At 42.0% G+C, this 19899-nt stretch overlaps 4 protein-coding genes across 4 annotated transcripts; all 4 read left to right on the forward strand.

The window, feature by feature from the left end:
• Nucleotides 1–534: 534 nt before the first annotated feature.
• GCK72_009100 (uncharacterized protein) lies at nt 535–1302 on the forward strand (the record flags this gene model as incomplete). The annotated part of the gene is made up of 2 exons (XM_053727213.1): nt 535–1058; nt 1107–1302. 2 exons carry the CDS (start codon nt 535–537, stop codon nt 1300–1302), a joined length of 720 nt encoding a protein of 239 aa, XP_053586790.1.
• A 164-nt stretch (nt 1303–1466) lies between these two features.
• GCK72_009101 (uncharacterized protein) lies at nt 1467–3062 on the forward strand (the record flags this gene model as incomplete). Its single annotated transcript, XM_053727214.1, has 2 exons — nt 1467–1673; nt 2949–3062. 2 exons carry the CDS (start codon nt 1467–1469, stop codon nt 3060–3062), a joined length of 321 nt encoding a protein of 106 aa, XP_053586791.1.
• Nucleotides 3063–4182: 1120 nt separating this feature from the next.
• On the forward strand, nt 4183–5894 carry GCK72_009102 (uncharacterized protein; the record flags this gene model as incomplete). Its single annotated transcript, XM_053727215.1, has 2 exons — nt 4183–4247; nt 5231–5894. The coding sequence occupies 2 exons, from the start codon at nt 4183–4185 to the stop codon at nt 5892–5894; spliced, it is 729 nt and encodes a 242-aa protein (XP_053586792.1).
• A 10152-nt stretch (nt 5895–16046) lies between these two features.
• GCK72_009103 (uncharacterized protein) lies at nt 16047–19835 on the forward strand (the record flags this gene model as incomplete). The annotated part of the gene is made up of 8 exons (XM_003103166.2): nt 16047–16237; nt 17417–17596; nt 17652–17748; nt 17792–17895; nt 17940–18009; nt 18061–18234; nt 19079–19461; nt 19511–19835. The coding sequence occupies 8 exons, from the start codon at nt 16047–16049 to the stop codon at nt 19833–19835; spliced, it is 1524 nt and encodes a 507-aa protein (XP_003103214.2).
• Nucleotides 19836–19899: the final 64 nt, after the last annotated feature.

The following is a 19899-nucleotide window of genomic DNA, read 5'->3' on the forward strand; positions in this document are numbered from 1 at the left end:
GTGAAATGAAAAAACAAGAAGACTAATCGAAGAGCTCATAGACAGCAGAAACGTCACGTTCCTCGAGAACTCCATTCAGAATCTCATCATTGCTGATGTCTTCTGCATCCCAAACGTCATGTTCCAGCCACTCAATTGTTTAACAATTTAAATGAAAAGAGAACAACATTTATTGTCATTTCGCACAAATATATTTGAATCTTTAAGCATATATTTTACATTTAGAAAGGAAGTGTTTTGTCCTTCATCTCTTCTTTGTGTCTTTCTGTTCTCCACCTTTACTTTCCTTATTCTTTCCTCCTATCCTCCCTTCATTCTTCTCGTTTTCCTTTTTGCTTTCATCTCCTTTCATACTGAAATCATTTCCTCTTTCCTGTTCGGATTGTCTTCTCTGTCGATTCGCGACGTGAACCTGTAAATTATTGGCGGAGAGAACAGTTTCAGCGTTATTCCCGGATCCGCGTTTATTTTCAATAATGTTCGACTCGCAAATATCGTGCCACCCTCGTTGCACATCCTTATGGCCCATAAGTTATGGGAGTTGCTCATCGGTATGGGTTCAAGTTTCTTCTCGACTTGGCTATGGATATCGATAACAAGTCTAACACGAAAATCGATAAAAGTAAAAAAAAAGCGATGAGAAATGCAAAAGGGGACATGAACGTGAAGGAAAAAGAGTATAACGGAGTGAAACAACATCTAGATTCGTTCGAAGTAGTCTTGCAAGTCATGAGCCGATTTAAAACTAGCACTATCATCCCAGCTCAGTCACATAGATCTCCCTGCTCTGCTGAATGGTGCTTGTTTCGTGACAACGAGATGAAGAAAGCTGGGGTCTTCAAGTCTACACCACTTCGATGTGCCACATGTTCCGAGGTGAGTCACGCAGTGTGCTCGGGCTTGTGGTCGGAAGATGATTGGGAGTTGTTGAGCCAAGTGGAACCGGATATGGACTGCTTGCGATGCTGTGGGAGGAAAGGAGCTATGATTGAAGAAGATGCAAGAAAAGTAGAAAGGGAAATGAGGGAAAAGTTGGAAGAATTGAAGAGAGAGTTGGAGTAAGAATAACTTAAAATGGGGAATATGAAAACACAAAAAACTTGCAGAGTAGCACAGGAAAACTACAGAATGTTGATGACGGCAGTGAATGGGGAAGGAGAAAAAAGGGAAGAATTGGAGAAGGCATGGGGAGACTGTGGAGCAGATATGTCAGCGTGGCAACAGAATTTCACTGGAAATCACCATGAAGTTGTTGCAAGAAGAAGCTGTCAATCACTACACTTCAGTTTTTCCGCCTACTGATGAGATATTGCATGTGAAAGCATTTTTAATCTGTCTCGGAAAAATCGCTAAACTATGCCTACCAAGATCAATGACAGATGAGGAAATCGCCGAAATGGACGCGTTACTTGTAAAAAAAATAACCAGCTAGAATCAGGGAATGAAAACAAATTTTACAGGACGTAATGTTGCACCACCTGAAGCAATTCCAGTCCCAAGAGAACATGACACCAAAACTGCATCTTCTTCTAGAACACGTTTTGCCTTTCATGCGACGACACAAGACGTGGGCTAAAACAAGCGAGCAAGGACTGGAAGCGCTTCATGCGATCGTCAACCGACTTCTCAACAAATATAGATGCACTAGAAACAAGGAAGAACAAATGTCACAAGTGTTTTGCAGCCTTCTTCATTTAGGCTACATTAATAGTAATTTTTAGACATTCATGTACCTTCTTCTTTTTCGTCTTCTCATTTCTTCCACTCAGCGAATTACTTCTGTTGTCATCCATTTCGCAGTCTTCAACTGTTGAATTCTCTTGTTCCCGTTCGCTTTTTTCTTCTACTTTCTTCTACCTTGCCACCGAAATTCCAGTCTGAAAATAAGTACTGCCCACGGGGATTTAAAAAATAAGGAACATAAAATACAACTATAAAAACCTTTTAAAAAATCCATTTCGTTTGTTTCCCGCTGTCTTGTCCCCGGTCTCCCTTTCCTCTACTGATTTCTTCGATGCGACGTCAATTGACTCGGCAACTGATCTGTAATAAAACATTTTTTTGACTGAATTTTTTAATAAAAAATAAAACGAGCGAAGAATTTAAATAAAAATTGACAAGAAAAAATAATTAAACAGGCGATTTTGAGAAAAATTTAAATAAAAAGCGACGACAAAACGACAGAAGCAAATAAAATACGAAGAGAGAGAGACTGTGTATCTTTCGCACGCAATCGAGTCGCGACGAAAAAAATATGAACCGCGACGCGTACGCAACGCGACCTTGGAGGTAACTTCAAACTTTCTCGTTGCGGACCTTGCGTCTCGCACCCCTGTGGATGCTTAAACTAACAAAAATTATAGATTTTCCGTAAAACTTCTTACTTTGCAGTTTTCCTTTTAAAATAGATAATTTCTACTTTTTTCGGCGTATTTTCAAGTTTTTGCTGTTGAGAATGACAAAAATGTGTAATAAATTCGACTGTAATTCTCATCTAGACCGCTGTCTTGCGATTTTTCGGCGACTGTATTTATTATGAATTCAATTTTTTTCTGTGCAAGAGAAGTTTGCGCCGCACACACGAGGCGGCCACGCGGATTTTTTGCGACAGTGTTCAAAAATGGAACAGAAAAAGCACAGAAAAAATTAATTCATAATATCAAAAATGACCAAAATTATTTTAATTTCAATTTTTAGTGGTTTTATGCAAAACTAAAAAGTTTTTTCAAGTAAAATTGCCTAGAGTCAACATGACGAAAAATCTCTGCCTTTTTCCTTACAAAAAAGGAAAAAAATCACTAAAATCTCATGGAAACCGTCAATTTGTCACATTTTTAGACCCAGAAAAACAGACTTTCTATTTTTGAGATTTTTCCTATTATAATGCTATTTTCGCCCTAAATTCTCCCTAAATTCTCCCAAAATTTCCCAATCTTCCCCATTTCCAGGTCTCAATCCGCGACGCCGATGGCCTCTACAACCACACTCTGTGGACATCTGACGTCGAAAACGAGAAGAAGATCTTCCGTCCATTCCACGTGGATATCCTCCAATCGACGTGACGAATGACGGATGGACTCACATTTTGGGTATTGTAAGGTATCGACTGGATTCAACGGACTGATAATTCTCACTTTCAATGTCTGCGTCTCCACGCGCACTTCTATCTCTCACCCTTTGTTATTGTCACACCATTTGACCTCTCCCGTTTGCCCTACGCCCGCGGGCGCCAATGTCTTCCACCCCCGCACCAGTATATAAGGCCGGGCGAAAGCTCATTCCGGGCCGATCTTCTTGATCCCACCTTTGTTGCCTTTTACTCACTCTTGTATCCTTTATCCCCGCGCCCTCTTTACCTGTAATCTTGGTTAATAGACTAATAAACCTTTAGTAAAGCGCATAACTGTTCAGTGTTCTTGCATAAACACATAATCGTTACTGGTAGCAGCGAGTTGCGTCTCAATTTTGAGACGTTTAAACACCCACCCACCCACCCCGCTTTTTATCGATTTTTAGTGCGCACGGGCTTTTACTTCCCTTTTTCTAGTTAACAGGAGGGCCCGCCTGTAGTTTTAGGTTAGTAATCGTAGGATTTCATTAGTATTTTAGGTAAAATTTAACATTTTGGGTTTCATTTAGGTTATTGGGAAGCGCGACTGTAAGAACCGTCTTCACCGGTTATAGTAGGAACTGCTGGGGTTGCCTAAAATTCGTGAGCTCACCATCGTCGCATTCCCCTCTTCCCCTCTTAACAAAACTGTGTGCACAACAGTTTTTCGGCCCGTTTAAACTCGTTATCGTTTCTCTGTCCGGTTATTCCCGCCGGCAGAGCTGCCCCTCGGTTATCCCGTTTCAGCTGGTACGAAGCACATTTGGTACTTCGACGCGCAAACGACAATCTGGCATCGTCAACAGCCAAGGAATAGTTCAACGACAAAGAACATCTGCACAACTGCACGCAATCACACAAAAGGTAAATTTATTCGAGGTCCTGGTACAGAGCGGTGCGGGAAGTTTGATAATGGGGTGACCACCGCGTCACCTCTCAAACGAACCCCACAACTCTCAGGCCTCGCAGTTTCAATCTGTAACTGAGTGTGAAAGCATTCTCCACAACTAAAACCATTGCATTTCTGTTGTCGCGAGATAGCAGAATGTGATGAGACAATTTTTCCATTCGCGATGGTCGTCGAAGTACAGCTGATCGGACGGAAAGTGAAGATATTTGCTCCGCTTCAGAGCATGAAGTAAGGTGAGAACAGCAAGCCTGTATACACAAGCCCCTCAAAGCAGGGATGGTCCGCAAGGTCGACACGGACATAGCGAGGTGAGAACAGCATCGTGACTGTGTCCGCTCCCCCTATAGTCACTAGGGATGACTTGCCGTAGGTGCAAGGCAGAGAAAGCGCTCGGACGCGAGCATGGAAGTGGTATGTACAGAGGATTCGTGTACATACACCCCCTTCGCAGTCAAGGGATGGTCAGTAAGTAGAAATTAGTAAGTTTAGCCCCTACGCAGGCTAGGGATGGTATCAGAAGCCTCCAACAGGAGCATCAAGAAGTTTGGAGACAGGTAGAAGGAAGAAACCTGTAAATTTAGCCCTTTTGCACAGGGAAAACCACGCCAGAAGTGGGTTTTCAACGAAGTAGACGCGAAATGGTCATCAGTTTCCGCTCAAGGAAGCATTTCGTCGTCGAAGTTGTTCACCGGACGCAACATCACTGTCCAATCACGGAAAACATCTGAAAAGTCTGCGGCGTGCTCTCAAAACCCCAGATTTCCAGTTATCGGCAGAGGAAATTCACCGAAAATCGATGGAGTACAGTAAAAACTTATTTTCAGGTTACTGTAGTAAAGGCACACGTGCGGCGGCCGTCGACGGGTCTCAACACGAGAGCGCGCGCGACGCGAGCCGCGTCGCCCACAGTCGACGTAAACAACAACAAAACGTCATTTCGTCATTTTCGAAGCTTCACCGACGTCGTTTTGTCGCATTTTTGGTCCTTTTCGTCGATGTTTTCGCGTTGCAGAGGCTTTAAGAAATTTTTCGCAAGCGTTTCAGCAAATTTTTGCAACAAAATGCTGTCAAAATTGTAGAATTTGCCTATAAAGACACCAAATTCGTCTTGGCCTAAAATTTTCTTCGTTTTTGTTGTTAACATTCGTCGATTTTAGCCTATTTCCGTTCGTTTTCGTCTTAAATCGTACGCTCAGTAAACACATTTCCAGGCTGGAGCGAACATCGAACAGCGAGAAAGAAGGAGGCGTAGCCGCAGGCGTGGCCACGAGCGAAGTCGGAACATGGGATGACCACCGTGTCATCCCTCCGTCGAACGCTTGTGGCACCGGCGAAGCCTCCACAGTGATTCACACCCAACCGAAGGATGCGTCGGGTGTAAACCCGAGCATCATTCAAAACCCAACCGAAACAGGTGGTATGTCGGGCGTTGGCTCGGATGCCAACCTAATTGTTAACCAATTGAAAGAGATTGGAGAATTCCGAGATCTGAAAAGCCTTTCAGATATCGATGGTACATGGAAGCATCAATTGCTTGGATACACCGAGGGACCAGTCAAGGCAACTGAAGAGGACAATGGAGAAGATTCTGTCCCTCGAGTATTGACAGAAACAGCCAGAGAAGACTGCAACGTCTCCGCTTCGGCAAACAAAGATCGAATAGCAACAATCGATGAGAAAACGTCAGAAGACGACAAGAAAAGAGCATTTCCCACTGCACGGAAGAATCTGGCAACTACATGGGATGCAGTCGAGACAATACAAGCCGAACAACCGAACAACTTGGTATCGCGCTCCGGTCAGATGAACCGAGCAATCTTCGAAGCGAGTAGAACAAGCCAATTGGTGGATTCCCCGTCGACAAAGATCCAATGATTGGAAAGGAAGGTAAGTGAAACGTGTCTCTGTTCCGGAGTTGTGGACATGGTTGGAAAATGGGATGACCACCGTGTCATTTCTCCAACTACCCCCACTTCTCCAAGAGCTCGTTCATTGTCTTCGAACCGTGGCTTACGCCCACAGATCTCACACACCCTTGTTGTCATGAGACAGCAGGGCGTTTCTCGTGATGAATCTGCTGCCGACATTGATTGGTCGCAGAGGTTGATCGATGCTAGAGAAGGCATCATGGAGAATAGTCATCCACCCATGGCTAACAATATGACTCCGATTAGGAACGGAAGCCCTCAACCTGAAGAGGAGAAAGACGAGAGCATTCCACACGCTAATCCTGACATCACATCGCCAAATCCGGAAGACGTGCAAGCAGCTGTGACAGCAAGCGGAGGAACCACATCTCCCGGAAGCACACCTCCATTGAGACTCAGCAACGGAAACTTTCCAAAGATCCAGGAAGCGGTTGCTTCTGAAGCCAACGATGAGGATGAGGATGAAGCCAATCAAGTCAATCAAAGGCGAGCGGAGATTAACAAAGAAGAAGGCTTTCTACCTCACGTCATGGCACCACCGTTCAAGTCGGCAACTTCGTTACCAGCCCATGAAGACATCAACAATTCCGTGCGGTCATTCAAAGATCAATTGGTCACGATCAATTCAGATGCTTCACAAGAAGACTCCAGGAGAGCATTCCTCACCGTCCTCAAGTATCGAGCACGACGCAGAGCTGAAAACATGCTGATAGAAAAGCCAGAGTCGACACTCAACGAGCTGGTTCAAGGTTTGAAAGAGAGGTTCGAGTGCACTAGCCATGTACAGCGGAACAAGACACATCCGCGATCAAGCAAGCAGTGGCCAGGCGAATCATCTGACGATTCCCTTTTCCACAGGACCATCAAACTGGCTACGCAGTCGTACCACGAATACCAGAAGAACCCCGAGTACCAGAAGGAAGACGTCACACTTGAGAAGTTCCTGGAAGGATTGAACCAGGCAATCAAAAGCCGGGTCATACGGGAGGCACTACCGACAACAGATCGGACCCGGAGCACTACTCTTGAAGGAGAAGCACGCCTCGTCCCCAACGAGCAACCGCTGGAGCCCACCCAATTGCCCGCGCAATCGGAAGCTTCGTTGGCAAACACGGCAACCGATCACGAAGACCGAGATGACTGTCGGGACCATCGGTCGGAGCGACAAGGTCGGGACGACGACTACAGAGGTCGTAGTTCTGAGATTGACTCCCAGGTAAGTCGAAGAGAAATCTTTCTTACTTTTACAGGAAAGTGTCACTATTGTGGAAAAGTAGGACACATGGCAAGGAGCCACAACCTGAAGCAGCGGACAGTGGCCAATCAGCAAAAGTCAAAGGATCCTGCGAGCAACCACCAGGTTATCCAGGTGGATGCGGAAGAAGAAGCATCATGCCTTCGCGAGATGATTCTGTGGCAGGACCTCCAAATCCACGAGCTCAAGGAGTGGAATGATAGACTCCGGAGAGACAACATCAGCTCCACGAGCCAGACAAGTCAAGCAGACCCACCAAGCGCCATGACCCTTTGGACAATATTTGGCCAAAAGAATAAGTTTCCTAGGTCTAAGTTTAACTTGGTTTAGTAGACCAGGGACGGTCTCGTATAAAAAAAGGGAGCCGGGAAATGTCATCCTGGATGAATTTCTTGGTGCAGACCTAGGAAAAGCGGTTTCCAAAACCAATTTTCACCCCTTTTTCGGACCCCAAATTTTCATGACTTTTGTTCGGTTTCCAGAGAAACTCGTTCACTGCAACCATTGGTTCTACACTGGACGTTCTAGTCACGTGAGCTCTGGCCACTTCGGCAACACACTTCGTGTCAATCAGGCAACACCGTGGTCCAAACCAAGCAGCTGAAGGATGATCAATGGATCGAATCATCAGTCCGTTCTATGAACGATCGAGGACGATCTCGAATAAAAGAAGGGAGGTGTAAGGTATCGACTGGATTCAACGGACTGATAATTCTCACTTTCAATGTCTGCGTCTCCACGCGCACTTCTATCTCTCACCCTTTGTTATTGTCACACCATTTGACCTCTCCCGTTTGCCCTACGCCCGCGGGCGCCAATGTCTTCCACCCCCGCACCAGTATATAAGGCCGGGCGAAAGCTCATTCCGGGCCGATCTTCTTGATCCCACCTTTGTTGCCTTTTACTCACTCTTGTATCCTTTATCCCCGCGCCCTCTTTACCTGTAATCTTGGTTAATAGACTAATAAACCTTTAGTAAAGCGCATAACTGTTCAGTGTTCTTGCATAAACACATAATCGTTACTGTATCTATCCGACAATGTTTTGTTCGCAAATCGGAAAGCAGGCAACTGTTTATCTGATTGTTCACGGGTGTGATAACGAGTTCACCAATTTCCCCGATTCGCTGAATATACGTTTCGAGCATGTTGTGGAATATTCGATATTTGTCCGGGTAGGAAATTGGAAAGGAAAAAAAGGAGATTTTTAAGACATGTTTTCATGAAAATCTGGAATTTTTGCGATAGATTTTTACATTTCCAATTTTTAAAGCAGTCAGTACCCGTAAACAAGATTCTTATTCCAGATTCAAATGAGTACATCTAATGGAGCAACTCCAGTCCGAGAAGGAAGTCGAGAAGCGGAAAATGAATGTGGAAGTGGTTCAGGTGGGGGGAATAGTCCCTAGAAATAGCGGAAAATTTGAGAAAAACCGAGAAAAAGTACACATTTTTAGTGATTTTTCTGAAAATGTTCATTTTTTCAATGAGAATTCCTGAAATTACCCTGTGAAAAAAAATTAAGTTCAGCCAAGGCTTTCAAAAAAAATTTGTGGGCTGAAACGCAAGTGCTACAGGGGAGTTGTGCGCGGAGCATAAACGGCGCGGCTGAAACTTCAAATATACAGCAAAAATGTTGAAAACATCGATTAAAATACGAATTTCACTTGAATTGCAATGTTTCTCGGTAAAGAATCAACTGGAATTTCTGCCGCTCCGCTTCCAGTTTAAGCTCCGCCCACAACTCCCTGCCGCACCTCCCTTTTCAATCCGCCAAATTTTCTTGTCACAGTACTCAAAAACCCCAAAAAAATCGCCTAGCCGCGCATTTTCAGCCCAAAAATTGAGCTTTCTAAAGTAGTCAGTTTCGGCCGAACTTTTGCATTTTGCAATTGTTCTCAACGTTGTTTTCTTAATTTTTCTTGATGTTAATCCGTAATGATACTCTGACAACACTGAAATCAAGAAAATTGAATATTTTTAGGCTGAAAACTCCGGTTTTTGAGTTTTAACATTTTGAAACAGATACCCAAATTCCCGAAATCCCCCTTTAAAAACCAGATTTCCAGGCTCGCCGCATCGCCGCCCACTTCGAAACTTCGAATCAAAAAGGCGAAACATTTGAGGAAACTGGAGGCGAAGGTAAAAGAATCCGGAGGAAAATGGGACACTTTCCAACCAGATGTCGAGCACAAAAAGGCGGTGAATGTGAAGAAGGAATGGTCGAAACATGTGGAGACCGAGTGCAGCGAACTCATGAATTTGAGCTTCCGATGATTTATTGGAGGTTTTCATTTGTTTTAGTCTTATGTTGCAATCTTATGTTGTTACTGTTGTCTTGCTATACAAGTGTGCTCCACCGATAATTTCCTTTTTGAAGGTGGAGCGCGGTTGGCTATGCTTTTGTTTTTGTTAATTCAAATTTTGAGAAAAAATATAAAACATATAACGCAATTGAACGGGGTTGCAAAATTTATTATTATATAAAAACTTTAGGTTGAAAAAAACGTATAGTATAGGGTAGGATAATTTCACCCTCCCCTCCTTGACAGACCCAGGGATGTAGTTGATAACTTTCTGGCAACTTGTCACGGGCAATGGCCTGGTCGATATCAGAATTTCTTTCGGCTTTAAAATTCAAGAATTGTTTGAACTAAATTAATTTTGAATTTTTTTTCCGAAAATGTCGAATCGTTGACTATGCTTCAGAATTCAATCAAAAGCTATTTATGTATCAAGAAATTGGATTTACTTGATGTAAAAAATTTTGATTCATAAAATGGGCACCTTTTCTTGGAGCCGGGTCGAAATTTGAAATCGAGTTTATGAGTCTCTGAAGTTTTGATAAGAACCAAAAACGTACTGTTGGCAACACAAAAGTAGTGCTCATCGATCTCTCATGCACAGTTATTAAGATGGGACACATTTTTAGGTTTGAGCGCTTTTTGCATACATAGTTATAGAGGTCTCGGTCGGTCAGAGAAATCAAGGCCCGGATGCTGACGTAACACAGTACCCTGCACGAGGAATGCGCAACACTAAAACCTGTTCCTGTGAAAATGAAGGCTCATTTGGCGTGCGTGTCTGCGTCTCTCACTTTCGCGTTATCTCTCGCCTAGTTTTCAAGAACGCCCACTTATTTTGAGAATTTGAAAAGTTTTTGACTTTTTTCGACTCAAGGACATATCAGAAATTTAGAATACATCAATATGAACAAAAAAAAAATCATTTGTGCCAAAAAATTTTTTTCTCCTTTTTTGACCGATTTCTCGAGTTTTGAAAAAAATATCTCATTTTTTCCATTATATATCTTGATAATCATGCTTGAAAATTAGTTTTTCAACGGAAAATCTGAAATTTCACTTCAAAAAACTAGTTTTTGTCGGTTCGAAAAAGGTACCTTCAGGAAAACGAGCTGATCTCACTGAATACACAATGGTCGGCGATAAATTTTATATATTTTCGTAAAGAAAGACTTTCTCTACAATCTGATGGTGTGCAAATCTTGCAAAAATCGCCTAATTTTGAGTAAAACGCTGCGAACGGCGACGTTTTTAGTCTCTCAGTTGTAAAATTTCCGTATGATGCAAACGCGCACCACGGCTAACTTCACTGAAAATGGTTTACGCATTCCTCGTGCAGGGTACTGTGCGTAATTCAAAGTTTTTCAAACTTTTTCTCCAAAAACGTCAAATTTTTGACTGTGATTCAGAATTAAAAGAAATTTAGAATAATCATCAAAAATGTTCACATTTTTAATTAAAAATTGAAAAATGTTTTTAAAAAACTTGAAAAAATTGGTACTATTTTTGCAGCCGGGTCTTGGCACCTACGCTTTCTTGTATCGTTTTGTTTCGTTATTTTCGATTGTATTAGCGTTTTTCTATCAATATTTGCGGTATTCTAGGAATTTATTGAAGAATACAACAAAGATGATTGAAAAATCGTCAAAATTCGAAAAAAAAAAAAAACGGCCAAGGTGGAATTTCTAGGCCACCGCGTCCAATTGTCTTCAGCCATTTCACTCACCCAACTTTCCGATGCTCGTTTTCAGCGGGTTGTGCACCGAATTAAAAAATTCTTGAAGTATGAAAATGAAATTGCCGTAACGAAAGAAACCGGAAGAAACTTCGGATCGACAGAAATGATAAATCAAAGGTATTGCATTTTCAGTAAAACTATCTTATCATGCAAAAATCCAGTGGAGAATTTTCTCAAGAAAAATTTGATTGAATTTTAAAAAACCTGCTGCTCAAGGCTGTTCTGCAGCTAAAAGTTAACATTTTTTAAGTTAGTCGGCTGCTCAAAGTGAAAAATGTGTTTCAGCAACATCAAATTGTTTTTCAGAAAGCTCTATCAAAAAATGAGTCGAATCACTTCAATTTTACACACAAAACACTTTTCGCTCTGCACGAAAAGCCATCTAAGTGACCTTATTTTTTATGCCCTGACAAAATTACGTGCAACCTCCGAAAAGTGAATCGAATCTCTCTCAAGTCACTCTGCCTCCCTTTTCATCCCAAAAATAACTGAAATCAATCAAAAAAGAAGAAGAAAAGTGAGGAAGAGGTGTTGAACCCTCGCCCATCGTACTTTGGTCGCGTCGAGACCTCAGATACGCGATCGCCGCGTTGTCATTTTGGGCCAATGTCCGCTGCCGCTCGACTCGGGTCTCCACCGCACTTCTCTACGTTTTCTACCATGTTGCGGTTCTTTGGTGACAGATTTTTCCCCTTTATTTTACCTTAATTTTCTACTTTTTCTGTGCTTTTTTCATATGCCTATTTCGCCTACAACCAATCTACAAACTTTCTACAAATACTCAATGAACCCCTACTATTCTCGACGAGAAATCGTCGCGAAACTCTACAAAGAAGTTTTTCACCTGACAGAAAAGAAAGGAGATCCGCAAGGCTTCCTCGCAACTCACTTAAGTTGCGAGGTTTTACTCCTGCACATTTGGCTCCGTCACTCCTGTCGATGGTCTTTCCCTCTTCTAATGTCTAATTGTAAGACCCTTCTAACAATGAACGGGTTATTGAGAACCCCAAACTGTTTTGCCTTTGCATCGCTTATCCGAAGATTCTGCGGAATCAGGATACCTGGGTGCATACAGGAGAGTTCTCTGGGTTATGACTTTGTCCTGGACTTCGACTGGACCTACAGGTCACTGTCCACAAATGAGACATGGCTTGTATTCCTGAAATCCTCCGTTTGCTGACTACAATGTCTGCTGGCTTCGGTTTGCTAGTATACAAGATATATCCCGTTCCCAGCTATCCTCCGTTTGCTGACTAGGTGTCTGCTGGCTTCGGTTTGCTAGTATACAAGATATATCCCGTTCCCAGCTATCCTCCGTTTGCTGACTAGGTGTCTGCTGGCTTCGGTTTGCTAGTATACAAGATATATCCCGTTCCCAGCTATCCTCCGTTTGCTGACTAGGTGTCTGCTGGCTTCGGTTTGCTAGTATACAAGATATATCCCGTTCCCAGCTATCCTCCGTTTGCTGACTAGGTGTCTGCTGGCTTCGGTTTGCTAATATACAAGATATATCCCGTTCCCAGCTATCCTCCGTTTGCTGACTAGGTGTCTGCTGGCTTCGGTTTGCTAGTATACAAGATATATCCCGTTCCCAGCTATCCTCCGTTTGCTGACTAGGTGTCTGCTGGCTTCGGTTTGCTAGTATACAAGATATATCCCGTTCCCAGCTATCCTCCGTTTGCTGACTAGGTGTCTGCTGGCTTCGGTTTGCTAATATACAAGATATATCCCGTTCCCAGCTATCCTCCGTTTGCTGACTAGGTGTCTGCTGGCTTCGGTTTGCTAGTATACAAGATATATCCCGTTCCCAGCTATCCTCCGTTTGCTGACTACAATGTCTGCTGGCTTCGGTTTGCTAGTATACAAGATATATCCCGTTCCCAGCTATCCTCCGTTTGCTGACTAGGTGTCTGCTGGCTTCGGTTTGCTAGTATACAAGATATATCCCGTTCCCAGCTATCCTCCGTTTGCTGACTAGTGTCTGCTGGCTTTGGATTTCAGGAAAACAAGGCATGTCTCATTTGTTGACAATGACATGTAGGTCGTCAGTCAAAGACCAGGACAAAGTCATAACCCAGAGAGCCCCCCTGTGTGTACCCAGGTTTCCCGATTCCGCAGAATCTTCGGATAAGCGATGCAAAGGCAAAACAGTTTGTGGTTCTCAATAACCATCTTCATTGTTAGAAGAAGGGTTTGAAACATTAGAAGAGAAAAAGACCATCGACAGGAGTGATGGAGTCAAATGTGCGAAAGTAAAACCTCGCAACTTCGGTGGGTTGCGAGGAAACCTTGCGGTTCTCCTTCCTGTCAGGTGAAAACCTTCTTTTCGCGACGATTTCTCGTTGAGAATAGTAGTTGGGTATTTGTAGAAAGTTTGTAGATTGGTTGAGGGCGAAATAAGGAGAGGAAAAAAGAAGAGAAAAAAGTAGAAATTTAAAGTAAAATAAAGGGGAAAATCAGTCACCAAAGGACCGCAACATGGTAGAAAACGCAGAGAATGCGGTGGAGACCCGAGCCGAGCGGCAGCGGGCGTTGGACCAAAATGGCAACGCGGCGATCGCGTATCTGAGGTCTCAGAGTTCGGCTCTTTGGGGGATTTTGCGGGGAAAATCAATGCAGCCCGGAGGAGATAAAGAGGCGGAAAATTGACAACATCGTTCCCTGCTATCCTGAGTTTACTAATCTTCTACATGACATCCATTCACCTCACCTTGAACTCCCGGCAGTACAATCTCGTTGAGCCTTTATTGGAGAGAAGAAGCCAAGGTGAGTAATGCATCAAAAATTGTGAGGAGAGTGAGACGGACGCGTCGTTCCAAGCGAATTTCAAAACTGAAAGCTGATGAGAATTCTAATCGTTTAATCAGGGCAGGTCACGCGTAATTAACGCTTTAATAAAACTGCGCGATTTAAATTTTTTATTCAAACGTGGCGTCATGAATATCGTGGTTTTTCTGATGAATTTTGAATTTCGCGGAAATCAGCTACAAAAAAATCGAGATGACGTGTCATCAGCTAGACTGATTTTGCTGATATACAGTATCTGTTCTGAACTGAAATAGCCTAGCTAATATGAAAAATGAAACGACCGGTTGCTTGTTTTTTCAGAAACAGAAAATGTGACGAAGATGGGAAACTTACTTGATAAGTGACTAGAAAGCAGATGTGAGAGTGACGCCATCCACGTTGAGTTGAAAAATTAATATTGATTTTTTGAATTGTTTTTTGATTGATAAGATCAGGAATTTGATGCGGGAAGGTCACGTCACTTTTCCTTGTTAATTAACTTTTTAATGCAATATTTTTTGAACGGGTCACGGAAATTTTAAAAAAATTTCCGAGGCAAACATTTCAAAAATATTAACGCGGCACAGTTCTTACAACTGCGCTCCACCGAAATGCCCTTGAAAAATGTCTCTTTTTCTCTGAGTCTCCCAATTTCGCACACTATTTTCTTTGGTTACGGTAGAGCGCGGTTGTAAGAAGCGTGCCGTGCTAATATGTTTCAGATTATCTTCTAGATTTTATGAACAACAGATCTGCTTCAGGATTTGTGTTTATTCAATTTTTTCCACAAAATTTGTATGAAATAAATTCTTTGAGATGTTTAAAAGACAATAATGTAAAAAAAAATGTTGAACAATCATACATTTGGAAAATTAGACAATCTGGTTCTTTGGGTTCTCCTCCATTAGCTTCCCGATGTTCTGGAGGGTCGCATTGACAACGTCGGATGCCTGGAATATAAATATGAGCTGGTTTTTTTCTGGTTTACAGGGTGAAATGGTTTTTTAAATTTAATACTGTTGCGTAGATCAGGTCTTGATCTTTATTTTTGTAGTTCACAAGTTGTAGCTCCGTCCGCTTTTGAAGTATGCGCCTTTAAAGATGAAACAGGGAAATCAGACCCTCTAATTTCTCTAGTAATAAAGCAAATTAGATATATAGAAAAAAAACCAGATAGAAAACTCCTCTTCGAACTTCGAACGTTGAACGGTAGGATAAGAGGGCCCATCTGTCCTTCCCCCAGATGACTGTCGTCTCGTTTTATCCGACGTCACTTTTCTTTGAATAGTCACGTTTTTGTTTGACCTCATCAACCTCTTCCTCCTTTTTTGTGGCCTTTCATAAGACAACATAAAATAGATGGACACTTATTCTCTAATGTCTCATTACTGTTAACAACACAAATCACCTGCTCACTTATCTCCAAGGGAAATCACTTTTTCTTTGCCTATTAGACCGCCAGACGGCTGCCCTCTTTCAGATGCACCAAAAAGATTATCAATATTCTATCTACAGACCGAGTTGCAGCCTTTTGTTGGTCAATTAAACCACATTTTAATTTGTACCTTCTCAAATTGCTTTGGTAGAGGACATACAACTCGGTTTCGGTCACACCCCACATAGATGATCTAAACACCGCGATCTTCCTAGAATTGTTATCGTTCACTTATCCCTATCATCATTGATTAGTTTCAGTAAAAAACTACATCTCTCCAGTTCTCAACCGACCGTGGATACAATTCATGTGACCTGATTAATGTTCTGATATTGCTTGTGCAAACCTCTGGGGTCATCCCAATATCTTCTTCTTTTTCATTTTCTTTCATCACCTCACCCAATCTCCTGTTCAATAAGAAAAAAGAGTGACCAGTTGTTGTGATGGGGTCACATCACAACATCCCGAAAACACCAACTGTCTTTTCTGTTAGCCTTCTGCTCAGTTCTCATTTCAATGTTTTTCCTCTAGCCGACACTTCTGGCACCTTACATCATTTTCTTTCATTTTTTTGAATTCCAGATGAAAATCCTCATCTCCTTGGCAATTCTACTTGCCACCACCCACGCGTTCACCCGTCTTCAGGACCCCGTTACCCAGAAAGGCCCACAGAAATTTGAGAAGGCCGATGGCAAATATAAATATGAGGAAGGATACTTGAAAGCGCCAATCGATCACTTTTCCTTCACAAATGATTATGAATTTGATTTGAGGTTAGTTTCAGAAATCACAAAAAAAGTGAAATGACCACTTTCAAAGCAGGGATGAGCCGGAGTGTAACTCATGTAACACGGTGCGATAGCACCGTGCCAAATCCTCCTCCCAAGAGCGCGCGGACAAGGTCCCGCCCACGCTAAGGGCTGGTATAAAAGGAGGAGGAAAGGAGAGATCGTCAGTTGGGTTGGAGTTGTGGTTGAGAGGAACCGTGATGTGAGAGAACCCTCTCTTATTATTCTATTTCCTTTAATTCTATTTCCTTTATCTTTCTTTATAATTTTATCTTACTTCTATTCTTTATACTTTTATACTTATATTTCTTATATATCTAAAACTATAATAAATACTTGTAAGGTAGATAAGATGCGTTAGCTTATGTCTTAGAGTATAAACGGGTCTAAAACTAACACGAGTAGGGGTCGTGTTACGCTCACTACAAACTCTTTGATGAGTTTAAAAGCATATCAAATTGTAGATTTCAGCGAGTTCTATGTCTAAGACCAACGTTAGGCCGGATGACAGATCGCTAATACAGTACCGTGCAGTAAGATATAAAATTTGACCATTTTCAGTTGAAAATGACCATCTTTGAGAGGGTGTTACTGTACCACTGATTGTGCCACAAAGTAAATTATGTATAAATCATAAAGAACAAAAGTAGTGCTTCATTTTTGTAGTTGACAACTTTTTTGTACGGACACTCTCTAGAGAGTTATGGTCTATAAGGGTGACAGCTCAAAAATCGCACATTTTTGCACTGAAGTGGGATGATTTGAGGGAAAAGTTAATTTGTCGAAATGTAACTTGCTAGGGAGTATCCGCACAAAAAAGTTATCACTACAAAAATGAAGCTATCTTTATCCTGTATGTTTTATACATCATTTGCATTGTGGGACAATCAGTGATACCATAACAACATCTCGATGTTGGTCATTTTCAACTGAAAAGGGCCAAATTCTATATCTTACTGCACTATATTCAAAGTTTCAAAAATAGCGAAAAATGCTTTTTGTCAACCGTTTCAGCTCAGCGCTTGACTCAATAACATTCCGACAGTCTCAGAGTAGGCCTGTGACATAGAGCTCACCGAAATTAACATTTTGGTATAACTTCCAGCTCAAAGAATTGAGTTTAAAGCGAGTAATGTTATACCAATAAACAGTTTCATTTTCCAGATACTTCCTCAACACAGACAACTACGAATCGGGAGGTCCAATTCTCTTCTACACTGGAAATGAGGGGAGTCTCGAAGCATTTGCTGAGAACACCGGTTTCATGTGGGATTTGGCGCCGGAATTGAAGGCTGCCGTCGTCTTCGTGGAGCATCGATTTTATGGAAAGTCACAGCCATTCAAGTGAGTTGGCGGACATCCGGAGAGTCTGATACACAGAGATATATAAAATTCTCAGGAATCAGTCATACACCGATATCCGTAACCTTGGATACTTGTCTTCCCAGCAAGCCCTTGCAGATTTCGCCTTGTCAGTTCAATTTTTCAGAAACGAGGTTGGTAAATTCCGCTTTTCAACTTCCAACTCAAAAATTTCAGAAAATCAAAGGAGCCAAAAACTCGGCGGTCATCGCTTTCGGTGGATCTTACGGTGGAATGTTGTCAGCTTGGTTTAGAATCAAGTACCCGCATATTGTTGATGGGTAAACTTATTGATTGATTCCATTTCCCAATTTGTGATCTACAGAGCCATCGCCGCTTCTGCTCCAGTTTTCTGGTTCACTGACTCGAATATTCCGGAGGATGTTTATGATTTTGTAAGTCTCTTTTTTTAGTTTCAGTGAAAATTTTTTTTATAAAAAGTTCAGATCGTAACTCGCGCCTTCCTGGACTCTGGTTGTAACCGAAAAGCTGTTGAAAAGGGTTGGATTGCATTGGATGAGTTGGCAAAAACTGATAGTGGACGGCAGTATTTGAATGTTTTGTACAAGTTGGATCCGAAGTCAAAGTTGGAGAACAAGGATGATGTTGCGTTTTTGAAGGTGAGGTGGGGCAAAATCTGACGACATGCTCATTACTCGCATGAAAATCAAAATGTTATAGAGTAGCGAGTTCCATGCCCCTAGGTGGTAATGAGGTTTTCCAGAACTGTCCCGTTCCAGAATTGTATCTTCTTAGAACCGCTGTTCGTAATGTTAAAGAAATGTTTTCAAACAAGGGCACTAAAATAAGTCCCCGAAAAGTTTCATTTTGCTACAACAGGTTACAGCCCTGAAAAAAGCGATTCTTTTTTCTTGCAGACCGGGCAAGCTTGTAACGTTCGTGAAATCAAGATCTCAGCGAAAGCTTGATGTTATCTGCAACAGTACCGGTCAAAAGGTAACGTACTTTGGCAGTTTTTAGATGAAATTGTCCAACTTTGACAGTATGTCCAACTTTGATAGTATGACATTGTAATTCTGATTGTCACACTCAGAGCTCTTTATGAATTGTACAGATCAGAAATAGAGCTTCATTTTTGAAGTAGACAACTTTTTTGTACAAACACTCCTTACAAATGTAATTTCTCCCTCAAATCGACCAATTTCAGTGCAAAATAGTGCTATTTTTAAGCAGCCGTCTTAAAATGACTATAACTCTCTAGGAAGTGTTTGTACAAAAAAGTTGTCAACTACAAAAATAAAGCTCTACTTTTGATCTGTAGGATCCATCAAAAATCTACTTGATGGGACAATCAGTATCACCATGACACACTTTCAAAATTGGACAGTTTCAACTGAAAACTGCCAAATTATATAACTTTTGACTGGTTTTGACCGGTAGTCACAACTTGTTGAGATCTACATTTTAGTATGAATAACTTTTCGAATCGTTGATTTCTTCTAGCAATACATCCGAGAATCCATGGAAGCAATGGCGATGGTCAACTACCCATACCCAACTTCTTTCTTGAGTTCCCTCCCATCCTGGCCAGTCAAAGAAGCCTGTAAATTCGCCAGTCAACCAGGAAAGTCTCAAGAGGAATCCGCCGAGCAACTCTACAATATCGTCAACTTGTACTACAACTACACCGGAGACAAGTCGACTCATTGTGCCAACGCAGCCAAGTGTGACAGTGCCTATGGCTCATTGGGGGATCCGTTGGGATGGCCATTCCAGACATGTACTGAGATGGTGATGCCATTATGTGGAAGTGGGTACCCGAATGATTTCTTCTGGAAAGATTGTCCATTCACCACAGAGAAGTACGCCGAGTACTGTAAGCAGACGTGAGTTCTTTCATTTTAATCTCATTGTTATCCATATCTTTTTTTCCAGCTTCGCCCAAATCTCCTATAACAAAACATTGCTCCGCCCACTTGCCGGTGGCCGAGCTTTCGGTGCAACTTCTCTTCCATCCGCCTCGAATATTGTTTTCTCGAATGGATACTTGGATCCATGGAGTGGTGGAGGCTATGATCACTCGGATAAAGTTCAAGGATCAGTGATCAGTGTTATTTTGAAGCAAGGTGCACATCATTATGACTTGAGAGGTGCTCACCCACAAGACACTGAGGAAGTGAAGAAAGTGAGAGCTATGGAGACAGCTGCTATCAAGAAATGGATTAAGGAAAAGGCCAGGAATGTTAGAAGATATAATTAAATCATTTCTTGAAGTGTAATAAACCTTTTCATGACTATAATGTTTATATTCCAAAAAATTTGAA

This window comes from Caenorhabditis remanei, chromosome III (assembly GCF_010183535.1).
Source record: "Caenorhabditis remanei strain PX506 chromosome III, whole genome shotgun sequence".
In the NCBI taxonomy this organism is placed as follows: domain Eukaryota; kingdom Metazoa; phylum Nematoda; class Chromadorea; order Rhabditida; family Rhabditidae; genus Caenorhabditis; species Caenorhabditis remanei.